The sequence below is a fragment of the Gekko japonicus genome, unplaced genomic scaffold, assembly GCF_001447785.1.
Source record: "Gekko japonicus isolate JY-2015 unplaced genomic scaffold, Gekko_japonicus_V1.1 scaffold2402, whole genome shotgun sequence".
Lineage (NCBI taxonomy): Eukaryota > Metazoa > Chordata > Lepidosauria > Squamata > Gekkonidae > Gekko > Gekko japonicus.
The window spans coordinates 80,357-108,175 of record NW_015168726.1 but is presented as its reverse complement, the minus strand read 5'-3'; the positions used below and the strand labels follow the sequence as shown (position 1 = coordinate 108,175).

General features: G+C 42.2%; 1 protein-coding gene across 1 annotated transcript in view; it reads left to right on the top strand.

Moving 5' to 3' along the window:
* Positions 1 to 27,819, top strand: part of MME (membrane metallo-endopeptidase) — an 83,725-nt gene that overhangs the window by 32,881 nt on the left and 23,025 nt on the right. Inside the window, exons 7-14 of the mRNA XM_015415594.1 lie at positions 2,195 to 2,260; positions 4,421 to 4,555; positions 5,901 to 6,002; positions 12,129 to 12,265; positions 12,370 to 12,463; positions 18,709 to 18,837; positions 21,085 to 21,183; positions 24,143 to 24,223. Coding sequence (XP_015271080.1) covers positions 2,195 to 2,260; positions 4,421 to 4,555; positions 5,901 to 6,002; positions 12,129 to 12,265; positions 12,370 to 12,463; positions 18,709 to 18,837; positions 21,085 to 21,183; positions 24,143 to 24,223 — 843 coding nt within the window. The remainder of the gene's footprint in view (positions 1 to 2,194; positions 2,261 to 4,420; positions 4,556 to 5,900; positions 6,003 to 12,128; positions 12,266 to 12,369; positions 12,464 to 18,708; positions 18,838 to 21,084; positions 21,184 to 24,142; positions 24,224 to 27,819) is intronic.

Genomic DNA, 27,819 nt, shown 5'->3' with positions numbered 1-27,819 from the left:
AAAAGAGAGGAAGGAAGGAAGGAAGGAAGGAAGAGAAAGGAAAGAGAGAAAGAAAAGGAGGGAAAGGAAAGGAAAAGGAAAGGAGGGAAAGAAAGAGGACAAAGAGATGGGGGGGAGGCTCTCCCACCCACCCCCACTCAAGCCTCCGCCACCCCTTGCAGATCCCTCACTTACCCCGGGAAGCGGCAGGGGGGGGCTCTTCTGGCCTCCTCTGGGCCGCAGTGCTCCGGCGCTGGCCCGGAGAGGTGGCGGGGGGCCTCTTCTGGCCTTCTCTGGGCTGCAGCGCTCTGGCGTGGGCCCTGGTAAAGCGGCAACGGGCCTCCTCAGGCCTCCCTGGGGCTGCAGCGCTCCAGCACGGGCCCCAGGAGGCCTGCTACAGGTCATAGCGGGGGCAGCTGGGGGCGGGGCTTGCTGCCACCGCCATTTTGCCAGCTCCTGGGCTCCCAGAGCAGCACTCTGGTGCACTCGGCCCCAAAAGACCCCTGCTGTTGACAATAGCCCATGCAGTGTGCCACTCGCCTGTTAACGGTTAGAAATCTGAGCAGTGCTGAATCACCTGTTCCATGCTTCTGGTGACCTTCACAACACCCATTAACAAGGTCATGTGCTCTCTCCCCTCAGGTCATATTCAATGGTAGCAAAATCTTCATTCCCTCAGTGACCACTTGTTCTCTTTTTTGGAAGCAGAACTTGTAATAAATAGCATTATGCTTTCCTCTTATCACAAATCCAAGTTGATTCCCTTTCTTCTTCTTTTTTGAGGTGGTGGTGGAAGCATTCATCTTTTGCACGTTCCCTTCCAGAACAAAGTTTGAGTCCAGTGGCACCTTTAAGACCAATAAAGTTTTATTCATGGTATAAGCTTTCTTGTGCAAACACCCTTCTTCAAACACAGTGGACCAGAACCTCCTCAACCATGGCATGGAGGAGGTGGTGCTAGCACATGAAAGCTTATACCTTGAATAAAACTTTGGTCACGGTCGCAAGATAACACGCGGGGGAAGCGAGGCTATTTACCCCGGAGGAAATTGACCCCCAGTTGCACAATCACACAGTTCTTTGAAGCTGTGGGCTTAGCCCACCACTGCGTGATCAGACGCAATTGTGGGTGAGTTGTGTGTTATTTTTTCTGTTTGTTGTCGATTTGCTTAAATGGAGGATCAATGAATCACATCTCCACACTGAGGGCTTTCTACAGCAGTATGCAATGATGCACATACTGAGAAGGGGGGAAAACAACGGCACGGAGATGGGATGGCCTGATCAGACCATCCCGATGCCACGAGAGCACGCTGGAGCGATCACACAGGGGAGGGTCCATCTGTGGCCCGTAGCAACCCGTTTGCTACTGGACTTTCCCCAGTGTCTTTTTACTCTGCTTCTTCAGCGGAGTGAAACGGGTTGCCGATGGGTGCGGGACGCTTGCCAGATGTTCCCGTGTGATCGTGCCCTTAAAATCCACCTGGCATTCATGCCTGTCACGTGGCTAATTCTGCGTGTGATCGGGACCTTTGTTGGCCTTAAAGGTGCCACTGGACTCAAATTTTGTTCTGCTGCTTCAGACCAACATGGCTATCCCTCCTGAATCTATGTTCTCTTCCCGTTATTGAACTCTAGACTATTTACCATGTAATCCTAAGCAGAGTTACCCCTTCTAAGACCATTGACTTTCAGTGATCTTAAAAGGGTATCAGGATCTGATTAAAGGAGACACTGAATGTGAGTTGGGTTGGAGAAAAGACCAACCCAGCTTGCACTTAAAGTATGACCGGCACACACCTTCAAAACTGGGTCGGGGGGTGAATGGGCTCTCGAGTGTCCATATGAAGGCAGGCGGGGCTTCTTCTTTCCCTGCTTTCTGCTCAGTGCACTTCTGCAGACGGAAAAGGGCTGTGGAGGGCAGGCTGTTTGTCTTATTGTCAGTTCCACATGTCATCTGGGCAGACACGGGGAACTGGCAGTAAGATAAATAGCCCATCCCCATGGCCCTTTTCTGTCTGTAAAAACACATTGGGCAAAGTCAAGGAATGACAAAACTTCTTCTTCCTCCGTGCACATTTACTGTCTCATCTAATCAGACCATAACCCTCCTTAGGAATGCACTATTAGTAGTTTAGGAAAATACATGATGATGTTTTGTCAATTCTGCTTCAAAAGGCTTTTTGAAGACTATCTTTTGAAACTGGTTTTATAGATTGATCAGCCTGGACTTGGACTGCCTTCCCGTGACTACTATGAATGCACTGGATTATACAAGGAGGTAAGCCTTTACTGTACAGATCAGGAAAGGACTTCCTACGTCTGTTTGTAACAAAGTCCTGCTGCCAAGTTGCCTGCTGCCTGACCTGTTCAGAAGCCTCACGGAGGAGAGTATGCCTGTATTAGGGTATTAGGAAGATAATCAAGGAGTGGTCCCCCCAAATATTTTTTAACTGTTCAAATATTTTAATGTTTTTATGTGTGTCACCTTGGGGACTCTGATCAGGTGGAAGGGAGGCATTAAAGTTTTGAATGAATGAATGAATGAATGAATGAATGAATGAATGAATAAAAGTGTATAGGGAACACATCAATAGTCTGGAAATGTCTTTGATTCATTGTACCACAGTTCCGTTATGCAACAGTAAATCATACTTCTGTATTATATATAAAATTGTTCAGTGCTTTCCATACTGAATATTTTCATATGCACTGATTTCCTACATACATAGAATTTTCATATCAAAAAATATATATAAGAGTCGGACTCGACTGTGCAATTGAACAACAACAAATATATCTGTATATCTATATATATCTCAGAGAGAGAGAGAGCCATTTGAAGTAGAGAACCCTAATGACATTCTTACAAATGCACACACATGTACATGTACACTCATTTATGTGCCCCATTAACAAGAATTTAATTTCACTTGGAGTTCTCATGCACAAGATGCACTGAAATGAACCAGAGGTGCAGAAGAGCACACCAGCTAGAGTGTGCTCTATATCCTGTGCTGCAACCTTAATGGTATCTGAGGTGACTATCTCTCTTGATCCAATGGTAAAGGCACCTATGGTCATGTGTGCACACTTATGTTTCATTGCATATACCCATAGTAAAGGTAAAGGTAAAGGTTCCCTTGCTCGAAAGCCAGTCGAATCCGACTCTAGGGTTGCAGTGCTCATCTCCGTTTCAAAGACGAAGAGCCAGCGCTGTCCGAAGACGTTTCCATGGTCATGTGGCCAGCACGGAATGCTGTTACCTTCCCACTGAAGTGGTACCTATTTATCTACTTGCAATGTCTTGCTTTCGAACTGCTAAGTTGGCAGGAGCTGGAACTAGAGACGGGAGCTCACTCCGTCATGCGGCAACTCGGGTCTCGAACTGCTGAACTACCGACCTTCTACAGCCTGCAGTTCAGCGTCTTAACCACTTGAGCCACTGCAGCTCCATACCCGTAGTAGGCTACTGAAATTAGTTCCAGAATCCTTATGTATGTGCATGGAGTTTTCCAATGTGGAAATCAATATCTATGTCTTCTGTGCTAGACTGTGATGGAATATGGATGGTAAATATACAGCTGACATTAAACCAAAGGGACAGCAAAATCTCTGATGAGAAACAAAAACTCCCATCACAAAAGTTTTTGTAGACCTCCAGAACACATACAGAGATTACTGGACTCCGTTGCTGAGATCATTGTTCCTGGAACATGCATTTGATCTGGTCCCAAATGCCATAGTCTGGCTGCAGCATTTACAGAAACTCTAATTAGGGAGGCCGGTTAGGAAATGTGCTGTTTAAGTGGTAGGTTTTAAATACAGACTAGTAAATGTCTAATTACACATAATAAAAGCCTGGTAGAATGTTGTGGTCGGTCGTATTAGGCATGTAGCAATTTGCCACAAGGGAATACATAAAAAGTAATTATTTCAGTTGTTTATTGTTGTTCAAATTATTTTCAGATGAACTGTTATGTGTTTTTTCCCCTAGCCATGTATGACTAACCATTAATGTTCCTCTTCAACAACAATAACCCAGCAAAGCTTTCAAGCAAAACATTAGGCCCATAACTAAGAGCAGAATGATACTGTGCTCAGTTTGGGGCTCCCACTGAAAGCTGCATCCATGTGTCGTTGTGGCGCAAGTTCCTACTCACTCTGATTTCACATGCTGGATGATTTACCTTGTGCTGTGACATCATAGTATTGTGCATTTCCTCAAATGCCTGCCTCCCCACACCAAAGCGGTGGCTGCCACTCTTATGGACAGGGAAACACACAATATCATGGCACCATTATATGGGTTAAGTGATCTTCAGATTCTATAGCAGAGAGGGAGAAAAAGTAGTGCATGTATTCCCTTCCCTTGGCTCCTCTCCATAATGTCCAGGATGCATTTGCCAAATAATTTGTTGCTGTTGTTTCCCCCTGGCAGGCATGTTCAGCCTATGTTGATTTCATGATTTCTGTAGCAAAACTGATCCGCAATGAAAGAAATCTCACCATCAATGAGACCCAAATTTCTATGGAAATGAGAAGAGTAATGGATCTGGAAAAAGAGATTGCAGATGTGAGTCACTCTCTCCCACTCACGCTGATTTTTAATAGAATTGGTTGACTCCTATTTGTACTCTAAATGATGTCTGACTCTCTTCTTGAGTGTTAAAATAAATAAATAAATAAAAATAAAATAAAAATAAAATAAAAAATAAATGAAATCCCAGGCAAAGGAAGATACAAAGAAATTCACTGGATAACCTGTGAATCTGATGGGACCCATCTGATGTGTTATATCTGTTACCTCTGACTTGAGAGTGGCTATATAATAATATTCATGCTAAGGTATACCCATTATGCACACTTACGTTAGGTGCCATAACACTTTGTACACTTTACTTTTGCAAAATAATGGGTTGGAGCTTGCAGAGGCTGATCATCACTGCCTTCCACTTCCCCCAGAATTCCTTTGTGTGCCCTGAAATGGCAGTACTATGCATCTATGGTCTCCTAGACACAGGGCTTTTTTTGTAGAAAAAGCCCAGCAGGAACTCATTAGCATAACAGGTCATACCCAACAGCAGGAACTCATTAGCATATTAGGCCACACCCATGACAGCACAGCTCATTAGCATATTAGGCCACACACCCATGTTACCAGAAGTGTGCTCATCCAGCCACACCCACCTTTTGCCTCTTATTCTGTTTACCTTGTTTGTTGTAGCAGGGACTCCTTTGCATGTTAGGCCACACACCCCTAATGTAGCCAGTCCTAATGACTTCCTGCTGTTGGGTGTGGCCTATTATGCTAATGAGTTCCTGCTGGGTGTGGCCAACTTGGGAGCCAGCCGGAACTCCGTTCTTGTGCGTTCTTGCCCAAAAATAGCCCTGCCTAGACAAAATGTGATGAAGCCATAGGGAGGGTGCTACCATGAGGAGGAATCACGTGACATCACTGCCTCTCGCTCCTTCTAGCGAAGATCTGCTAAACTTCTTCAGCAAGTGGAAGATGTTGTGGGGGTGATTTTGCCCGTCCCTTCTCTGTATGGCAGCTCTTGTACGCTTTGTTTAAGAAGGTCCTTATATTCTTAACATCACCTTTTGTGGAGAGGGGTCACAAGAAGTTTCTGGAGGAAGGAGAAAGTGGGAAGGATCTATCCCCATCATGCACATATTGTTCCTAAGAGTCAACCCAGTGTGGCTGGTTGTTTTTTTATTATTTGAACAGATTACCAGATTTGCAAGTGAAGAGCAGGAAATCCCTATCTTGTCCAAACAACATCATCTTGTGTTCTTGGCTTGGTAAAGTACCAGGCAACTAAGTGCCAGGAAAATAGACCGGGGATAAGATGTGTTTGTTCCTCCAGGGATGTGAAAAGACCTTTATTTATTTTTTTAAAAATCTCTTTTATTTTAAGGCGACAACCAAATCTGATGACAGAGTTGACCCGCTTCTGCTATACCACAAAATGACATTTGCTGATGTCCAAAAGAACTTCACTTTGGAAACCAATAACCAGGTAAAAAATCAATCAGACATTATTGTCAGCTTCTGCCAATACTGGTCAGTGAAGTAGCACAATATTTTAAATAACTTAGGGTTGGATTCTCTGACTCCCACTAACTTGGACCCTGTGAGTCTTGTCGGTTTTCCTTCAAGGGAGAAAGGCTTCCTCTGACAGAGAAAAGTCTTGATTTGTTGAAGGAAGTCTTCGTCTGTTGGAGCAAGACCTGGTAGAAGAGAATTAGAGAATCCAGCCTTTGTTTGTGAACATGAACTGAACATGTGATTTTTGGGGGGGGGGGGCTGGGCTGCTGTATGCTGAAACTATGGCAGGAAAACGAGGAAAGGGCCCCAACTGAAAGAGGAGATTGTAGGAAGGCTTAACCCTGCCCTTGGGTTTTTTCCTCCCAAATAGCTGATCACCAGTTTCTAGTTGGGGTGCATGGAAGGGTTCCATAACTGAATCAGAGAAAAACTATGCATAGAACACTGTTTGCCCATGCAGCTCCTTATTCCTTATAACAATATGTGCACAAAAGCCAGTTTTTTCTGCACATAAAATATCCCTCAATTCAGTCATAACAAAGGTATTGAGCCACTTATTGTTCATGATTGCAAGTCAAACTTTCATACATAAGCAGTTTCTTCATCCTGAATCGCAGAGGTCTGGCATTTTTTTATCATGAACATTTATCTCATATACATTCAGGGGAAAAGTTAATGTCTCACATTTAAAGAACTATGGTGCATAGGCTGAGTTCTTTGGCACCCATAATCTAGCTACAGCTCTATCAAGTGATTAAAGGAGCAACCGTAAAGAATCCTACTCAGCATCTTACACGGTTCTGTTTAATGGGGCTTACTCCCAGGGAAGTGTTCTTAGGATTGCACTGTAAATGATTTTTTATTGACTACACTACACTCTGGGAGGGAAGGCAGCATCTTGCCAGATCTCAGAAGCTAAGTAGGGTCAGTATTTGGAAAGAAGACCACCAAGGAAGACTCTGCAGAGGAAGGCAATGGCAAACTGCCTCTGCTTCTCACTTGCCTTGGGAGCCCCTTGCTGGGGTCGCCAGACGTTGGCTGCGACTTGACAGCACTTTACACACAGAGACTACATTCTAACCAATTAATTGGTTGTTTACATTTAAATTTATTTACTTATGACCAAGATCTCAATATAAGTGCCTTCATGAGATACTGAAGCAAATGTTTCATAATTCACAATTTAATTAGGGATGCTCAAACACTAGCCAGTTTGGTTTACTTCCTGTTCACTGGTCACAACCAGGGAGTTGGCTTTTCTTTGTATCTTGTGCATGTGTTTGTGCATGCATGCCTGGAAGTCATGGTGACTTCTAGCAACCCCTAGTGGGGCTAGGACGTTTCAGAGAGGTGGCTTGATATTGCCTGCCTCTGCGTCCTGGTCCTGGTATTCTTTGGAGGTCTCCCTTCCAAGTACTTGCCAGGGTCAGCCTTGCTTAGCTTCTGAGATCTGATGAGATCAGGCTTGCCTGGGCTATCCAGGTCAGTGAAATAACAAATGAAATAAGTGTCTTGGTCAAAAATAGAAAATGGCTCTTTAATGGAGTTTAATGGCTATTAATTCAATAAAATATAACTATACCATATGACTCGCTTATTTAATGACTCAATCCATTGTTTATATATAGAGAAATTATAGATCTTTAGAACTGCAGATTCTTCCCATAGTTCCCAATTTGTACCAAAATGTGGATCAGGAGTATGTTAATATATCACAGTGTGGACAAAGTCACAATGTTACCCGTGTTCCCTCTAAGCTCAGTCGGTGTGAGCGAGCTCACCGTTTTTTAGCCTCCGGCTCACACGTTTTTGTCTGAGCTCAGGAAGGAGGGCTCCGGAGCAAACTAATTGATGCAGGAGCCAAATTGCTCGCTCACAACTTTGATGCCGGTAGCTCACAAGGTAGAATTTTTGCTCACAAGACTCCACAGCTTAGAGGGAACATTGAATGTTACATGAATCACATTAACAGTTCCAACTAAATCCATAAATAACAATATAAGTTCTGACTGATAGGTGCCTAGGTTTCAGCCTGTTTCATTAATTGTCTTCCACAAAGTCAAATCAACTCCACATATGTTATGTCATTCTTTGAAACCAATCTCGAAATATAAATTCAGAGAATAGCCAGTCTCAATGTTAAAAGAGATTCGAAGACTTCCCAATTAAACAGCATTGGCAAAAGGTTCTGTCGGCAAAACCAGCTTCCTCTCCCTCTCCCTCCCCCTCCCTCCCTCCTGTCTCTGGGAGGCAGGGAAAGGGGGGGCAACTGCTAAAATTACCCTGAATTTTTGAGACTTGAAAAAAAATCTGGGGGGGAAATCTCCAAACAGTAAGGAGAGTTCTGAACGTTCACAGTAACTAAAAGTATGCCCTCCTCAAATCCAGATCCACAATTAATCCAAACAGTTTTGATGTGTACACCTCACCAACAATGCCATGCTAAACAAAGTTATTTCTTTCCATTGAAGTCAGTGGGCTTAGAAGGGTGTAACTCAGTTTAGAATGGGACTACTATCTATCTTGGAATTCAGTTAGTAAATATTCTTTAGATAGCTGCAGCCTGTATAAATTATATGATTTTTAATGGTCATTCCCAGCACATGACATCAATTTTTCGGCAGCACTTGAATGAGCAGTCGAAGGATGACATGCAGCAGCAGTCAGCATTTGCTGGGATCCAATGGTTAATTTGCAATAGCAGTCAGTAAATTTTATATTAACCAGGCAGTCTTTTTAACAAATCAAGAAACATTCCCTTAGATTGGGTTTTTAAAAAATCTGAACAGTGACATTTCAAATTTTCATGCCAGGTTTTCATTCTTAAAGTTGACCATAATTTGATATCCAGTTTCAGTAGCAAAATGATAAAATATGAATTTTCAAAAATGTCTTTAATTAAGGAACCCAGAAGCATTTTTTGGAATTAGAGTTTTAAATTGTTTTACAATTTACCAAGCTACAAATCTGTCAAATTCAGCTTAATTTATTTCCTGCTGGCCTAACATTTCCCACGCTCATGGAAAATTTATGAATAGAGGTTTGTTGTTGTTTATGAACTGAGCAATATTTTCGTTGTTACTTATGAGGAATCTGTTTACAGTAGCAGTCTGGCTGTGGAGTGCCAAAAGGGAGAATGCAAAACTCAGTGGCATTTTTACATGAAATAGGATGTAGTCCTGAAATCACTTTCATGGGATTAGGCCCCATTGAGTTAAATGGGATTTATGTCTGTGTCAACCTGCTTAGGATGGCTTCCATACAGTGCACTCTTAAAAACAGATATACCTTTCTAAGTCCACTGATGTCCATGGACTTAGAAGGGAATAGCTCTCTTCAGGATTCCACTGATAGACTGGTTGTATGTATATATAACTGAAGGTGAATGCCCCCAAAGAAGCATCTGTCATTCTGAAATATGCTAATGACTGTGAAGGTATATTTGTGTTAGTTAAATATACTGAAATGTTTCACTGAGATAGTTTGTAGTCATATCAGTAACTTTTTTTTTGCCCTTAAATTGCACCTGACATGGCAGGCCTGTAGGGTTTTCCAGGCAAGAGACATTCAGAGATGGTTTGCCATTGCTTGCATAGAAACCCTGAATGCTTGCCTCTGCATAGAAACCCTGAATTTCCTTGATGGTCTCCCATCCAAGTACTCACCAGGGCTGACCCTGCTTAACTTCTAAGATCCGACAAGACCTGGGAATTCTATGTGTGCACTGGAAGCATGGTGTGTGCTTAATTTCCTACAGTATGTAATACATTCTTTCTGCCCTAATTTAAAAGTAGAGGATTATGTCTACACATATGTATGATTTCTGTTTGCATCACCCGTCACACCATAGACATGGTGGAATGGTGAGCATATGCTTATTTCTACATCGTATGTACAGAATCTAGGTAGTGAGCCTTAAGGCAGCATTGAATGTCCAAATATGGATAATGGTGGAGTTTAAACATGTCAGGAAGAGAGACCCTGTGGTCAATGATACAAATAAATAAAAGCAGGTTATACTTGTACTGTTATGAGAGAAGAGCATCACTTAGACTCACAAAGGCCCCCTTTTTTGGTACTATTTGACATGTTCCAGTGCTGCTGAGTCTTTGCATTCTCAGTTTCCACAGCTGACAGTCCTCCTGGACCATGTTGGTGGGATATAAATTCAGTACATAAAGAAATGAAAAACAATCAAAGCTGTGAAGACACCAGACCAAAAAAGAAAGAAAAAAAGGGAAGAGAAGAACATAAAACTTTCCAGTCAATACAAGGCATTCACACAAGAAATCATACAGGGATAATGACTACAAATAAAGTTCTCCCCCTTGCTAGGGTTTTTGGCAACCCTCTGGCAAACCCATGAAAAAAAACTTACATAAACTGTATTCTGAGTTGTATTTCTAACCTAAGCCAAGGTAACTTTTTTTTTAAAAAAACCTCCCACATAGTACCTAAATATGCAGAGCATTAAAACACACTATCACATGTGACGGAATGTTTCTTTTGAGTGGATTCACCCTCCCCTTTTACACATTGAATAATTCACACCAGTACTGTTTTTTTATGAAGTATTTTTTACCGTTTGAAAAAACTAAAGTTATGTTTTGAATGTAAGATATTAGAAAACTAATGTACATGTTCGTAAAGTATAAAGTAGAACATCTAATGCCAATATTTTCAAACATTGTATCTTGGGCAATGCTCCCTCTAAGCTGTGGAGTCTTGTGGGCAAAAATTCTGCTTTGTGAGCTACTGGCATTAAAGTTGTGAGTGAGCAATTTGGATACTGCATAAATTAGTCTGTTCTGGAGCCATCCTTCCTGAGCGAAGACAAAAATGTGTGAGCCAGAGGCTAAAAAAACTGTGAGCTAGCTCACACTAACTCAGCTTAGAGGGAACACTGATCTTGGGATATTTTTCTTCCCCAAAAACATATCTCTGTACTGAGGAAAAGAATTTTTTCAGGCTATCAGCAGGGGTCATCAGATTGTCAGCAGGGGCCATGCCTCTTTAGAATATTTAAATTTGCTTCCCAGGACTAGTGCTTCCTGTAAACAACAAAACAAAACAAAACCAGTATATTTCTGGGGTTGCATTGTACCCTATGCACTTTTCATAATAGAAAGAGAACTGTAAGTAGTAAACGACTGTACTTTGGGAACATTGTTTACTAATGGGCAGGTGGCAATGTTCGAAGAGGGAAAAGTTGCAGAGCTGTTGCTGTTGCATTCTGCCCTCTCAAAAAGTACATCCGGAATAGGTAATTCATCCCTGGAGCTGTCTTCAGAAGAACTACCGTAATACACTGGACATATGCTTAACTAGGGCCCCGGTCACACGGGCAGGAAACTGCGGGGAGGAAGCGTGGCTGTTTGCCCTGGGGCAAACTAACATGCAGTAAAGCGATCATACCTCCTGTGGAGGTTCTGTGGAGGTACCGTGGAGCTTCTGTGGTTACGGAGAGGCGTCGATCACAACACATGCCTGCGCACAACGAAGAAGCGCGCGGCGCGGCGAACTAGTTTTCTTTTTTTGTGTTCACTACGAATGCGCATGCTCCGTTGGGTGCATGTGCGCAACCACGGGGACTTGGGGGAAAAAAAAACCTTTTTCACAAGGGGACATGGGCGGGCGCCGGATGCCACCGGAAACACGATCAGATGCCCGCCCTTGCCCCGCAGTTTCCGGAAACTAGTACCTCCGAGGTACTAGTTTTTTGCTGCGCGGTTTCGGGAGGAAGCCTCGGTTGTGCCACAGAAGCGCTACGCTCCCCAGATGTGCTGGTGAGATCGCGCCTGGAAACTCCGCCTGTCTTCCGTATCTCTTGCGTGGCTAATGTTGCGTGTGACCGCAGCCTAGGGTTGGCAAATCTGGGTTGGCAAATACCTGGAGCCTGGGGAGGGCAGGGTTTGCGGAGGGGAAGGACCTCGGCAGGGTGTAATGCCATAGAGTCCACCCACCAAAGCAGCCATTTTCTCCAGGGGAACTGATCTGGGTCCCCAGGAGATCAGTTATAATAGCCAGAGGTCTCCAGGGGCCACCTGAGGGTTGGCAATGCTATACTTAACCTGTGTTGTTGTTGTTTTCTTCCTAGCAATTCAACTGGTTAACATTCATAAATAATATAATGACCGCTGTGGGCATCGATATTCAAAATACAGAAGACGTGATTGTTTATGCTCCAGAATATCTAGTCAAACTAAAGCCTATTCTTGTTAAATACACTCCCAGGTAGCTATGCCAGTTATATATTTTTTTTAAAGATTGCTTTAATTTGCTAGTATATCCCACAGTTCTAGGGACATAGAGTTTATTTCTGTCATTTTATTTTTCAGAGAGCTTCAAAACTACATGAGTTGGCGATTCATAATGGATTTGGTAAACACTCTAAGCCAAAACTACAAGGACACAAGGTCTACTTACCGTAAGGTGCATAAACATCTACAGTTGAGATTTGTAATACAAAGTCCATGAACCAGCTCAGTGACATATAGTAACGGAGAGAGCCAATGTGGTGTAATGTTCAAGAGTAGCAGACTCTAATCTGGAGAATCAGGTTTGATTTTTCACTCCTCCTCCATAGGAAGCCTGCTGACTGACCCTGGGCCTTCTGTTCCCTGGGCTAAGCCTTCTATTCATGTGTAATGCCATAATTCAAGGAGATCCATAAGCAGGTTTTTGAGTTTGTATCAGCTGCTGAGTCAAGAACTGAGTCAGATGTGCATCAGAAGGTACATCTGACCGCCCACACTGCAATGCTAACTGGATATGCATTCAAGTCCATACTGAAACCCAGCTAATCATGCCTAAATCCCTTTTGCGAATGTGACTAGAGCTGGATTGGGATATGTATATATAATGTCTATAATGTTCAGGAAGCGTCTGTGAAAGGATTGGGTAAGGTTTTGAGACGCACATGTGTCACAATGTTGGTGCCCTGCCAAACTCCCAAACTGTTTTTCATTCTCTCTCTAGAAAATAAAAATCTTTATCTTGCTTTTCCACCATGGACCTCACCTCAAGGGCATTCATGCCTTTTGTTCTGTTTTATCCTGACCACAGCATGGTGAAGTAGGTTAGAGGAGAAGAAGAGTAGGTTTTTATACCTCGCTTTTTTCTTCATTAAGGAGTCTTGGGGAGGCCTACAAATTGCCTTCCCTTCCACTCCCCACAACAGGCACCCTATGAGGTAGGTGGGACTGAGAGAGCTCTGAGAGAACTGTGACTGACCCAAGGTCACCGAGCTGGCTGCATGTGGAGGAGTGGGGAATCAAATCTAGTTCTCCAGATTAGAGTCCACCGCTCTTAACAACTACATCACACTGGCTCTCAGCATAAGCAATGGAGTGAGCAATGAGAACTAATCTAGGGTTGCCCAGTGAACTTCATTAGTTCAGCATGGAACTGAACTCAATCTTCAAGTCCAACAGTCTTCACTACTATGTAATACTAACTCTCTTAAGATGTGAAAAGTTTCCAAAGAGGAAACATTTACAATTCATCCACACTATTTCCATCCCATTCGTATTTTAAAAGACTCTTGTGCTTAATCGTCAAACCACTTTGTGAACTTGGGGGAACTCGAAGAGCAATTAAAAATGTCTTCAGGGGCAGCATTAAAAAAATGGGATGTCCATGCACTCCTGGCCATTTCCTGTGATCTGCACTTGTATATTGGTAAGTCAATCAAACATGATTCATGGTTCTTTTATTGCAGAATAGTATCATTCTCATGTAAATAATAACAATCCCTCAACTCAGTTTGACTTTCTTCAACTTTTCCCACATCTGGGAAGAACAAGCCTTCAAGCTAAATCAGTTTATGTTTCTGCTTGTACATCACCACTGAAGGCTCAGTGGTGACCAGCAAAAATAAGGCTGTGAAGAATTATTAGGCCATAGATGTACTTAGACCAGTCGGTCTTCTGGAGGAGGGGGGGGAAGAGAAGTATGCATGAGTAAACAGAGGTAGGTATACCACCAGAAAGGCACTGTCAACTCATTGCTTCCATGAGAATTTGGAGTAATGTTGGACACAGCATCCTACTTTCCCTATTGATTTTCTGGCCCAGCAAAACTAGATTTGTATTTTCAGCAGATAATTCATGGAGATGTCGACATGCACCTTCACTAAGGCTTATGTTTTTGCAACCACCAATGAATCCTCTGCTTATATACTGTCTTGTGGTGGAATGCAGCTCAGCACTTTTGAGTCCCATTGATTTCAGTATATTTCACTAGAAGAGAGCTGAATAGGTTCTAGGTAGTGCAATTCTGAACCGAGTTGATCTCATCCAAGTCCATCAAAGTCAATGGACTTAGAAGGGCATAACTCTGTTTAGGCTTACTCTGTAATTCTCCCATTGAAATGAGTAGGACCCAAAGAGTCTAACTTTGACAAGATTGCAGCCCACATTATCTTTGATTCAGGACATGGCATGTCTGTATTTGTATTGAAGGGGAAACTAATTATAAGGAGAAAGATGTGCCACTCTCTTTGGCTGCTCCTTTGCAGCCCTAAATCACAGAAACATAATAAAAGGAGCTGAAAACAATGCCTTCTGCAAGGGAGTTAGCCTGGCAGCCGGCTGTCGTACACTGTTGTATGCTGATAACGATTCCCAAAAGACCCTTCTCCACCGCCTTATTTTCCATGTGGCTTATTAAGGCTTGAAAATAACCCTGCTCCTTTTCAAGGGCACTAATTCTTTGCAAAGGATGGAATTCAGAAGCAATGGTGTAGAACTTTAGAGGTGAGGTTAAGTTTGGGGAAGGGGGGGCAACTACAGAAGTGAAGACACTTTGGGAGAAGGATTACATTACTTCCAAATCTTTGGCATCCTAAAGCACCAGCCTACATTGCACAGCAAAGTCTGGGTAGCCAAAGGCAAGGATTCACAGCATGGGCTTAATTAAAGAAGCACTATGAAAGCTTGGTACCAACTGAGCTCCAAAATTCACTGATAGCACAGGTTACTAATAGACAATTGTTAAGCCAGTAAGTCTCAAAAAGCCAAGAAAGAACCATGAAAATGGTATTGATTAATTAAAGGCCATTGGGAGTCCAGTATAGTCGTTCAGAGAGGAGGCTGCCCATTGGAAGAAGAAGAGAAGAGATTGAATTTATACCCCGCCCTTCACCACCCAAAGGAGTCTCAGAGCGGCTTACAATCTCCTTCCCCTTCCTCTCTCCACAACAGACACCCTGTGAGGTAGGTGGGGCTGAGAGAGCTCTTTCAAGGACTGCTTGTGAGAGAACAGCTCTGAAATAACTTGTAACTGACCCAAGGTCACACCAGCAGCTGCATGTGGAGGAGTGGGGAATCAAACCCAGTTCTCCCAGATGAGAGTCCGCGCTTCTAACCACTACACCAAACTGGCTCTTTTAACCACTACACCAAACTGGAACTCAGCATGCTTCACTGTTTTGGCCTAGCCCAAAGATTCTTCAACTTCGTGAAATGGATCATAATTCCAAACTTTCTGTACTTGGGGATAGACCAAGATGGGTAGCCATGCTAGTCTGTCTGTAGCAATAGAAAAGAGTAAGAGTCCAGCAGCACCTTAAAGACTGACAAAAACCTGTGAGGGAACATTTTAACCTTCCAGGACATTCAGTTGCTGACCCAAAAGTAGCAGTTCTCTTACAAAGGAATTTCAAAGGAAGATTAGAAAGAGAGACTGCTGAATCGCAACTGCTAATGAAGCTCAAGACAATGCATCCACCTGGACTGAATTGAGACATTGGTTTCCTGTCTCATTACCACTGCTCATTTCTCCACACTTACTACCTCTCTGCATATCACACCTAATCCAATCACACCTTCTATTGTCAGTTGCCTGCTGACATACTTGGGGGACCTTCTTCTAAAGTCACTGTACCTCTTGGGACTCAGTTGCAATGTTAACGCCATGCTATTTCCCCACTTGCCTTTACATAGAACATACAACCAGAGAAAACCACAGAAGAAGATTACAACAGACAAAAATACCATGGTGAATAATGAAAACAAGTAGGCAATATATATATGTATGTAAATGATTCCCAAAAGACCCTTTTGGGAATCACATGAAATTCACATGGAATTCACTGCCACAGGAGGTGGCGGCGGCTACAAACATGGACAGCTAGAGGGAATTAGATAAACATACGGAGCAGAGGTCCATCAGTGGATATTAGCCACAAGGTATAGATAGGAACTCTCAGTCTGGGGCAGTCTGGTATTTTTGGCCACTGTGTGACAGAGTGGCGGACTGGATGGGCCATTGGCCTGATCCAACATTGGCTTCTCTTATGTTCTCATGAAAATGCGTAAACAATAATCAAGTCATAATTTTTCAGCATGTCAGCATGAAATAGTTTGTAGAAATAAAGTGCTTGTGTGTGTAATTCTTATCAATAAGATATTGACTGTTATGGCTTGCTTCCATATGGATTTGGAGTTTTAAATGCAATATGCACTTTGAATGTTGATATTGTTTTTGAATGCTGAAAAGTTGTGACTTGATTATTGTTTATGCATTTTCAGATAGATTGATAGATGATAGATAGATAGATAGATAGATAGATAGATAGATAGATAGATAGATAGATAGATAGAGATATCTCCTACTTGTTTTCATTCTCCACAGTATTTTTGTCTGTTTACATAGAGCATAGCAATCTCATGTCCATTAACACTGAACATTATTTGTCATGTTTAATATTGACACATATATAGCATCACTGAGCAACAGGCTGTATTTCAGGACCATTTCACTCATTATGCAGAAGCAAACCTAGATTTGCCACTGAGTCTTCCAGAGCCACCCTGATCTGGGTGGTGCCGGCTAGCCCCATCTCATATCTCACAATCTAAGCAGGGTCAGTCCTGGTTAGTACTTGGATGGAAGACCACCAAGGAAGACCAAGGTTGCTATGCAGAGGCAGGCAATGGCAAACCACCACCATCTCTTTCTTGCCTTAAAAACTCTCCAAGGTCACCATAAGCTGGCTGTGACTTGACAGTACTTTCCACCACCTCCCAGAGCCTCCTCTCCCAATTTACTCTGTTCCTTATCCTCCCTCCTAGTCTCACAACCCAGTCATGCAAGACAGTTGTGATCCACTGGGTCTGAGATGCTTCATGTTCTTCAGATCAAAGCATCTACATGCTTCCACCTAAGGGTGGCTTCAGGACCAATTCTCCAGCCAAACATGAGACAATGAGGAGGCCTCAGTTGGCTCTCAGCTTTTTTGAAGGTGACTGGCATCTCCTTGGGGGCTTGCACTGCCACCAACCAGGTCCAAGCCACAACACCTCCCCTCTGCTTCATCTTTATTGAATTCCTGGTTTACAGAAAATATGCTGTTACCTATGATGGGCAGAAAACAGCTTTGAATGAATGTTGGTCTCATGCTTCTCAGTCCCCCAGAGGCTGTGCTTGGAACAGAGGGGTACAAATGTATATCTATGCACTGCAGGGAGTGGTGCAATATTCTTTGCAGGTTGTTAGAGCAATGAGTATTTAGGTTGCAAAGAGGAACAGAGGGGTAGAATTTACTGTCTTAACCAGTGTACTTCTTTGAACACTATGGGTGCGTTCAGACGGGGCGTTTCAGCCGGCATAAACTGTACCGGTTGGAACCGGTGCAGTTTATGCCGGCTGAAACACGATCACACTCACCTCCATTCTCATTCTCCATTCTCCAAAATACAGAAAGTGCAGATAATCAAACGCCGAGCTAAAACAGCGTGGGGGAGCTGATCCCTAGGCGGCTAAGCAAGGATCTTGGCGTGGGCGAAGGAAGGGGGAATCAACAGGAGAGTAAAGAAAGACTAATCCAAGACGGAGTTTAAAAACGTGGCCACAGAAATGGAGAGTTAAGGAAGCCTTACCCAAGACAGAGAACGGAGTGGAGGAGATTGGCTTTCAAGTGGAGGAGTGTGGAGTAGATCGGAAATCAATTGGGAAGGTCTGGGAGGATTGCGAGAGAGCTGACAGCTAATATTGAAGAGAAGGAAGTGACTTTTCCTCCTCCTGCCCTTTTTTTAAAAAAACTCAGTTTGAGCGTGCGCATAGGCAGCCATCCACAGAATGGCGATCTTTGCGCATGCTCAAAACACCCCGTATTACATTTAAACTTTAAAGGTAAGGACTTACCTTTAAAGTTTAAAGACCAAACTGGCCTCCCTTAAGTCCCTGACTCCTCCGATACGCTACACTAAGGGCTTTTTTTTTTTTTTAAACAAACGCTCAGGGCGAAGCTTCGCCCAAGCATTTATCGCTTAGTTTAAAAAAAAAATTGGCGGGGGAAAATCGGAAGCCTCAGGCTTCTGAACGGAAGTGGCTAGGCACCGGTTGAGAGCGATCAGATGGAGGAGTACATTGAAAGCAACCGTTGCACTCAGGATACCACCACTTGGGGACCTAGTGGCAGAGTGCAACGGTTTAAGGGCCTTTACAACGGTTAGAGAGGGAAGACAGATGTTCCCCGTCTGAACGCTGGTAAGTACAACGATTGCAACCTGCACAGATTCCGTTGTAAAGGCTGCGTCTGAACGCACCCTATATATTTTCCATTAAAATTAGTGGCAATCAAAAAAACAATTACTAATAAAAAGGAAGCTCTTCCAAAATGCCCAAGTCCTTGCTGCCAGGGTGATGAAGTTCTCTAATGTTTTTCTTCACAGGTGCTCTATGGCACAACCTCAGACACTGCTTCATGGCGCCGCTGTACCAACTACGTCAATGGCAATATGGAGAATGCTGTGGGAAGGCTGTATGTACAAGCAGCATTTGCTGGAGAGAGTAAACACATGGTAACATTCTCAGATCATTCAGTGTGATCTTTGCCAGATATTTAAATACTTAGGAATTAGCTCCAGATTGTTGATGAGAAAAATCCAATGGCTGCTTGCTTAGTACCCAAACAGACATGGTTGTCGTCTGTTCAGAAATTCCTGGTTCATCCTCTACACATTTAAAAAATGGGAGGGCAGGAAATGGATCTTTTAGGAGCAGTGAGGATATAACATAAAGCAATCCCAGAGTACTATTATTGTTTCCATTTGCAGTGCATCAAAGAGCAGGAAAAAAGGCTGATTATGAACAATAACAACAGGTGTACAGTGAAATATACCCCTCAAATGGTCTATTAAAATTGTGTTTACCCATACCTGGATTCTAGACATGATTCTACTTCAGGATGCCAGAAGAATTCCACATCTTTTGGTGGTTAGATAGATTATGGGATTATGCAGCATTTCCAGGACAGTAAAACAAGCTATTAGCTAGAGATGAGGATTAGAAGAAGCAGACTTTGTCTGTTGTAGAAAAAAAAAAGTGTTAAAGAATGGGAGATTATAACGAAGGAAACTCATGTAGATCAGCTTTGCTGAAATGAAAACTAATAGTACATCAATGACATTTAACAAAATAATTCCCATTATTTGAAGATAGCTTCTGAAAATGCAGCATGAAATCTACTCAATGGGTTTCCCCCCCTTAATGCTGGGGGGGGGGGCTAGTGGTTTACAGACTTTTGTGTGATTCATGTCCCACCCCCCTTAAGAAAATGTACTTCATTGCTAACCAGTGTTCCCTCTAAGCTGAGTTAGTGTGAGCTAGCTCACAGTTTTTTGGCCTCCTGCTCACACCTTGTTGTCTTAGCTCAGGAAGGATGGCTCCTAGGCCTGCCAAATCTCGCCAAATTTGCAGAATCCTTGCTGCGGGGACAGCGAGATGCTGTTTGGAGCCCTGTTGCCAGAGCGACGCGTAGCGTCAGATCCTGGCAATGGCGGGTGCAACACGTCTCACTGTCCCCGCGGCAAGGATTCTGTGAAGACCTACGATCCCCCACCGCGACTTGGCAACCCTAATGGCTCCAGAGCAAACTAATTTATGCAGCAGCCAAACTGCTTGCTTACAACTTAAATGCCAGTAGCTCACAAAGTAGAATTTTTGCTCACAAGACTTCACAGCTTAGAAGAAGCATTGTTTCTAACCATAAATCATTACCAAAGCTTAGTCACTTGGGACCAGGAGAAACACAAGACTTAGGCAGTCCAGCCTTCTTCCTGCTGTCTGCTGATTAGATAGTCAACTGCAGATGGAAAGTTCACAACCACAAATAAGCACAAATAAGGACATGCCATCAGCTGGCTAACCCATGAGTCTGTGGCAGGAGGGGTTACAACTGATTTGCTCAATGGGAGCAGTATCTTCATACATTTTGTGGTTCATGTGATGGAAATAATTTGAACTGGGGCATAGACTTAGGTGTGCCAACTTTTCTCATTTCTATAACTAATCAGACAGCAACCAGAGCCTCAGATTTGTATGCGGACACACATACACTTAAGAGGGCACCAGCTGCAAAGGTTGCATACATGAACATACATACAAAGGCTACATACATGCACATACATACAGTCTACAGATTTACTTGCTTTAATAGTCATCCCCTTTCCCCCAGTGAATGCTGTGAAGTGTAGTTGTGTGAAGCCACAACCAATGTTCCCTCTAAGCTGTGGAGTCTTGTGAGCAAAAATTCTGCTTTGTGAGCTACTGGCATTAAAGTTGTGAGCGAGGAATTTGGCTCCTGCATAAATCAGTTTGCTCTGGAGCCCTCCTTCCTGAGCTAAAACAAAAATGTGTGAGCTGAAAGCTAAAAAACTGTGAGCTAGCTCACACTAACTCAGCTTAGAGGGAACACTGGCCACAACCCTACGGCTCTCAGAAGCTTCACCAGTCTCCAGTTTCCAGGATTCTTTGGTAGAAACCATGAGAATTAAACTGGTAATAAAATCATTGTAACTCTGTAACATAGATATACTATCACTTTAGCATAATATTTTTTAAGTGTAGAAATGTTTTAAATAATGGTAATTCTTTTCAAAACATTAATGATTGGTAACTATGATTTGCCATGACTTAACATTTTGTCAGTATTGTCTATTTACATGAAAATTAATATTTAATTCCCTGGGACCTGGAATCTAGCATACCAAAATGAGACCTATGACTCAAACAGAATGACTTAATCATATTATACTGTATGTGCCCAGGTACAAGATATGATTACACAAATCCGTGAAGTTTTCATAAAAACACTGGATGAATTGAGTTGGATGGATGCAGAAACCAAAAAGAAAGCAGAAGAAAAGGCAAGTAAAAATACTTTAAGAAAGAATTTATCATTTGAGGGCAATTTTGATGAATACTGACTTTTCAAAAACAAAACAAAACATTGTGAACTGTCGTCATGATTGTTGCAGTGGCAACTAAATTTGAATAGCCTGCCTCTTATCCACTGTAACATGCGAGTTGGACCTCTTTTTAAATGTAAGTTATACTATTATAGCCTATGGCTAATACAGAAATACAATTGAATGGAACTGAAAAGGGGACTAAACAAAAGTGTGCTACTATCTCCAAAAGCTGAACCAAACAGCAGGCTTTATCATGACAAGAATTCCTTTGTAAAGAAAACAAATGCAGTATCCACCAAAAACTGTATGTGTTTCATTCGTGGTGGTCAGCTTTATGTACTTTGCATTGGCTGAAGATGTAAGGACAAGAAGTAGTTTTGAACTTACCTTTGTTGATGCATGGCTGCTTTCCTCTAGGACGGTTATAAAATGGTGTAGATTGTCTAGGAAGGATTTTAAAGGATGGAGATAACCCATAATCTTTTTTCCTTGATGATGCCTTTTGCTCTCTAACTTTAAAAGGTTTTAGGAGGAAGGTCCATATTTTTGCTGGTATGAGTTCTCAGATTCAAGCCTCAGCATTTTTCGTTAAATTATCTCAGATGGCAAAGAAACTCTGGGATCTTGGAAAGCTGACAATCAGTACAACCATTGCTAAGTTAGATGGACTAATGGTATGATTCAGTATGAAGCATTTTTGACCCCGGCCCACCTAGTCCCAGCACTGTCCATTCTAACTGGCATCAGCTTGTCCCTTACATTGAAGGCCATTAACAGAGCTGAAGGTGACATTTCTGGAGTTTCCAGGGTGAAAAAATAAAAGAACTTTATATGGCTTCAGTGTCAAATATATGAGCAAATATGGGAAGTGTCAGGTTATGGCTTTCAGTAACATTCAGACTGGAGACTCTTCCGCAGATCTCCCTAAGAGATCATATTCTGGGAACCGTAAGTCCACAGTGCTTTCCTATATTTGTGCATAGAAGTAACAACGAAAGGCACTGTCTGTAGGAATAGCCCTAAAGATTGCAGAAACTAAACTTGTGCATTTCGTTTGTTTTTAATGACAATAATTATGGCAATGAGATGCTCTGTGATTAATTAATTAATATAAAAATGAAACAAATTCTGCACCTTAGGAGCCAATGATGAACCCCCCAAATTATTTTCTTTTTCTCATGTGTGTATTTCCTTTGTTATTTAATAACTGTGTATTTTAAGATATTAGGGATCCAGTTTTATATAAAATTGTGACGGCCAATGGCCACGTACAATAAACTTTCTATTCTGATTCTAATATTTCCTTTGGCCACAGAGAGAGCTGTGTTGCTTAGGGGGAAGGGGGATAGATAAGCTCTTAGCTTTCCTGATTTGCAAGCTACAGATGCTAGAACTGCATACATGTGAGGGGTATTCCAGTCCTGAAGGATATGGGGGTGGGGCAATGTTGCTCTCCTCATTCCTCCCTGCTGTGCCAAATTCCCCCTTGCTGTCTGAGCTCCCCTGCTTGCCTGCTGCTCTCCAAACCTTATCCCCCATCCAATCAAACCTATCTCAAGGCCCTCTTGCTGTGGCCTGCTTGCCCAGATGACTTGCTCCCCCCCCCCGTGGCACCAAATTCCCCTGCCTTGTCTGTCTGCATATTCCTTGTGCTACTGTTCTTCAAACTAAGTGGCTTGCTGTGCCAGATTCCATCACTAAACTCTACTAAACTCTGCACTACTTGTGTCTGGAATCTGTCCTATCAGTTCTGTCATAGACTTTGATGGTAACAAGGAGTTCCTTTCATTACCACAAAAAGGGGGACCCCTGCATTCTATTGGCCTGAAATTTGATGTATCACTGCCCTGGGAGAGTACTTCAATTCCCCCTGAGTTTTGTCCAATTTGGATGGAAAACCATGAAGCTATAGACCCAAGAAGGGGTAGGGTCTTCCATTGAAACTGATGGGAAATAATTACAAAATAGAATTATGAAAATTAAACAATAAGGAAAGGAACAATAACAAAACAAAACCTTACAAAATGATCTAATAACAAAACATTCATTTTGAGAATTAATAACAAAAATGAAAAAAACAAAACCAACTCACATGCACACGTCTAGTAGAAATGATGAGCAAAAATCCTATTGTTTTCTGTGAGACATATTTAAACTCATTTACATTTCCTGTTCAAATTGATGATAATTATTGCTTGACTGGACTTATTAACACTCTCTTTTTTCTATCTCTTTCAATATGCATGTGCAAAACCAGAGGGTTATTTAGCTAGGGTAACTGAACTGACTACTGTTAAATTGGTTGTGGCACTTTTACATTCAAAATGTCAAAAGGCATTGCTAAGGAAGGCTTGAGTTTCATACTGCTTACAATAAAACTTTGAAATTGGTATCAAATACAAAGTGTCAGTTTCACAGAAGTATTCACTTTGAAAAGATCTGCTCTATGAAATCTGGACAAGCTGTTTGAAAGTGCATAAGTTTAGGGCAAATTATGGCCAGGTGGATGTCTGAATTTCTGCTCAACTCCATTGTCTCCAAACAAAGCCAACGAAGATGCTTGCTGGACAATATTAGAAAAAACACTGGAACACCGCATTTTTGTATGTGGAAGCTCAGTGGAAGACCTCCCCCATTATATCTTGGTTTAATCACTTTACATTCCCTGTCTGACCCTGACAAATTAGCTTTTATGTTATCAGATGTGGATTCTTTTGTCTCCTATAGGATGGCACTTTTTGCTCTGGCCGCTAGGAAAATCAGAGCAAATGTAATTTCTAAGAAAGTAAACAACTGAATTAAATTGTAATTTTTGAGCTGGACAGAGAAATTTTAAAGATGTCTGTTATTTTGTGCTTTGGATTGTGAAGGCCTATGGCCATATACAATAAATGTATTCACAATTTATTTTTAGGCTAAAGCCATTACAGAAAGGATTGGCTATCCTGATGTGATCATGTCAGACAATGATAAGCTGGATAAAGAATACAAAGATGTAAGTACACATGGGACATTTTCTAAACCATTTATGGAAAGAGCTTACCTAAGTGACAGCATGTCCACATTAGAGGTGTGAGGGAACAATCCACAAAGAAGTGTGCATGAACACACGAAAGCTTATATCCAGAATTAAACTTTGTTGGTCCTAAAGGTACCACTGGACTCAAACTTTGTATGAGGTTGGGAGATTTGGGGCATACTCTGCTGACCCAGGGCTCCTATTTCTGGCTTTGGCTCTGGTTGTTCCACTGGTACAGAAGGCTTGTGTTTTCTCAGAGATGGCAGTGGAGAACCCCACCTTGCACAAATGGGGTTGCCTCATTGGACTGCAGCCATGGAGTGCAACTAAATAAATGTCACTGAGCTTAAAAATATGGTGGGATCAAACCTGAATTATCAGCACTGCTACTGTAGCACAACAAATCCAGTATAATTGTTTGCACATACATGAGTGTGTGTGTATGTATTCCTAAGGGATGTTTACATACATACACATTACTTAATTTCTCAACTCTTACAGCTGAATTCAGGTGGGTAGCCATGTTGGTCTGAAGCAGCAGAACAAAGTTGGAGTCCAGTGGTACCTTTAAGACCAGCAAAGCTTTATTCAAGGTATAGGGTTTCATGTGCATGCACTCTTCTTCAGATACAATGAAATGGAAGTTGCTAGTCCATACATATAGGTAGAGGGTGAACAGTAAATTGGTATACAACATAATGAAGATGTTAACAGATTCAAGGACCAAATAGGAATAACAAGCTTAGTTTATATGGTTACCATTTGTTAGGGTTTAATTTGGGGGAAATTTAGGGAAGGAAATAAATATGTCAAAATTGGAGATTGATGGGCAGATGTATCCTTAATTGTGGAATGCTGAGTGTAATTAACTGAGACCCTGCCATTACTTTCCATCTGTCTCCTCTCAAGCATGGAGGTGACCTTACGGCATCTTCTTCTTTGAAGTGGGGTGATTGGCTGTGTAGAGTTATCTCCCGTCCCCAGACCAGAGCAATATATTCCAATCTACCATTCCAAATTACATTACATTCATTGCATTACATTATAATCTAGTATTCTAATCTACTATTCCAAATAAGAAATAAAGTAAAATAAAATAAAGAGGATGTGTGTCCCTTCTGGGGGATTGGTGAGGATACAGATAAGGACTGAATGAGGTTAGCATATGTAGTGAGATAAGAAACCAATATCCCTGTTAAGTCCTGGGAATTCCTTTGTTCTAAATGTTGTAATAACTTGTAACTCAGCAATTTCCCTTTCTAGTCTGTTCCTGAAGTTCCTTTGCAGTAAAACAGCTACTTTGAGGTCACCCATTGGATGTCCTGGAAGATTGAAGTGTTCTCCTATAGGTTTCTCAGTCTTGTGATTCTTGATGTCAGGTTTCTGTCCATTTATCCTTTGGTGTAGGGTTTGACCTGTTTGCTTTGTGTAGAGAACCGAAGGGCATTGTTGGCATTTAATGGCAACAATTCTTCAGTTCCACCTGATGAAGTCAAGAAACATATTAACAAAGCCAGAACATCATCAGTGACTAACAGCCTCTGCTGGATAATGACAGTTCTCTTTCATAAGTTCTCTTTCTTGTGCACAGACAGCCCCCCGGTCTCAAACAACTCCTCACCCACAATAATGCAACATCTAATTTTAACACGGACACTGGTACCAGAGCAATGAGCCCAGTTGCCAACTTTGCTGTCACATACACCCAGACAACACAATCACTGGGCCTAACATCAACTACACCATCTCAGGCTTATTCACATGCTCATCTTCTAACACTGTATATGCCAGAACTCAGACAGGTTGCAAAATATGAAAGCCTAGAGAAGACAAGCCAAATATGTGTAAAGAGAAACCTGGCTGAGCATAATCTCTGGCTCATAAAAGTTCATCGTTGGAAAGAGAGCCAAAATAGTAATTCTCACGGACAATCCAAGTCCAATTCTCAACAGTCCTGTTGAGTAACCCGATCTTATTGTTACATATTGTCTTTTCTGGGGTAGGCATGCAGAAACTAAATATTTTCATAGACTTTAATGAATTGTGTCCAAGCTAACACCATTATTTGCATTTAGAAGCACACAAGCATAGCAGTATAAAGTAATGAAAAGACATGTTTCCTTTACAAAGTAACTTGTGCAGCTGAAGACATGGGCAATTTAGAATGCACTAGAACTCTAGGAGAAGTCCTTAACACCTCATCATATTTCAATTCTCGGGATTCTTTGGGGAAGCCTCAACAGTTAAACTCATATAAAACTGATATCACCCTGTAGTGCAGTTGTGTTTTTATAGGTGGCTAAGATGATTGCCAAAGTTGAACTACATTAGAAGCAGTGTGCAGAGACAGTTATCATGAATTCTGTTAAGCCCTCTCTCTTGCAAGGTGTGATGATGCCATTATATCTTGCAAAGTGAGTGTCGCTATTGGTCAAGCACTTTCACGTACCAGCCTTGTCACATCGTTTCCAGAGAATGGTCTTTCAACAAGCCCTGTCTTACATGCTTGCTATCTGATCCCCCACACAAAAGGAGACTCAGCTTGTCTACAAATGTGGACAAAACAGGCAAGGAATAACAGCAGTCATAATGCTGCTTTAGGACAAAAAGGGGCTAGAGAAAGTAATCTTCCTACATGAAGTAGTTGTGCTATTTTAGACTTTATGCTCCTTGGGATGGAGACCAACATATTTCGGTTTTGTATACAGTGTTGCATGTGACCATGTTCACTGATGGCATGATATAAGCAAAAAACAACAAGAACGAGCTGGGGAACAACTAATTATGCAATATTACAATGATTTACTACATCCTAGGTCCATTGAACTCAGTGCTCTTAGACTGGAATAAAGCTGCATAGGATTGCACTGTAAATGGGTGGGGAAATTCTCCCTGACTCAGATGTTTCCTTTGATGCTGTAAGCTCTTAGGGCTCTTGAGCAGACCAACTTCCCATCTCATCTTTTTCAGCCTTTAATCACTTCCTGCCTGCTCACAGCACTCTTCTTTATAGGCAGCGTCTTTCTCTTTAGGTTAATTTACTAAGTGTTTTTTCATACCCAAGGAATATCCTAACTATATATAAATCATATGTCGGTGGTCTGATTTAGCTGTTTTAGTTTTTAGCACAAGCTACCATATTATTATGATATAGTAAAATATAAAACAAGTGGGGGACCCACAAGGATTTGTGAGGGAGGCATATAATTTTGCCCTCCCCTACTATTTCCTCTTTCCTTTCCCTGAGAAACCTCATCATGAGCTCCGCCTTGCTGGCAGTCTTTAAGCAGAGGCTGGACAAATACGTGTCATGGATGCTCTAGGCCAATCCTGCACTAAGGAGGGGTTTGGACTAGATAGCCTCTATGGACCCTTCCAACTCTGTGATTCTGTAATTCTTTTCCTGCTTCCTTCTTGCCTTCCCGCCAGCCTGCCTTTATCTGCACCCCTGTATTCAGCTTTTCCTCCTTCTGTCCCCGACAGCCTCTTCCCAGGAAAACTATAGCCCAGTTGGCTGTTGTGCTGCACCAAATTGCACAGTGCTGGGCCAAGTTGTGGGGGGGTACCTCATT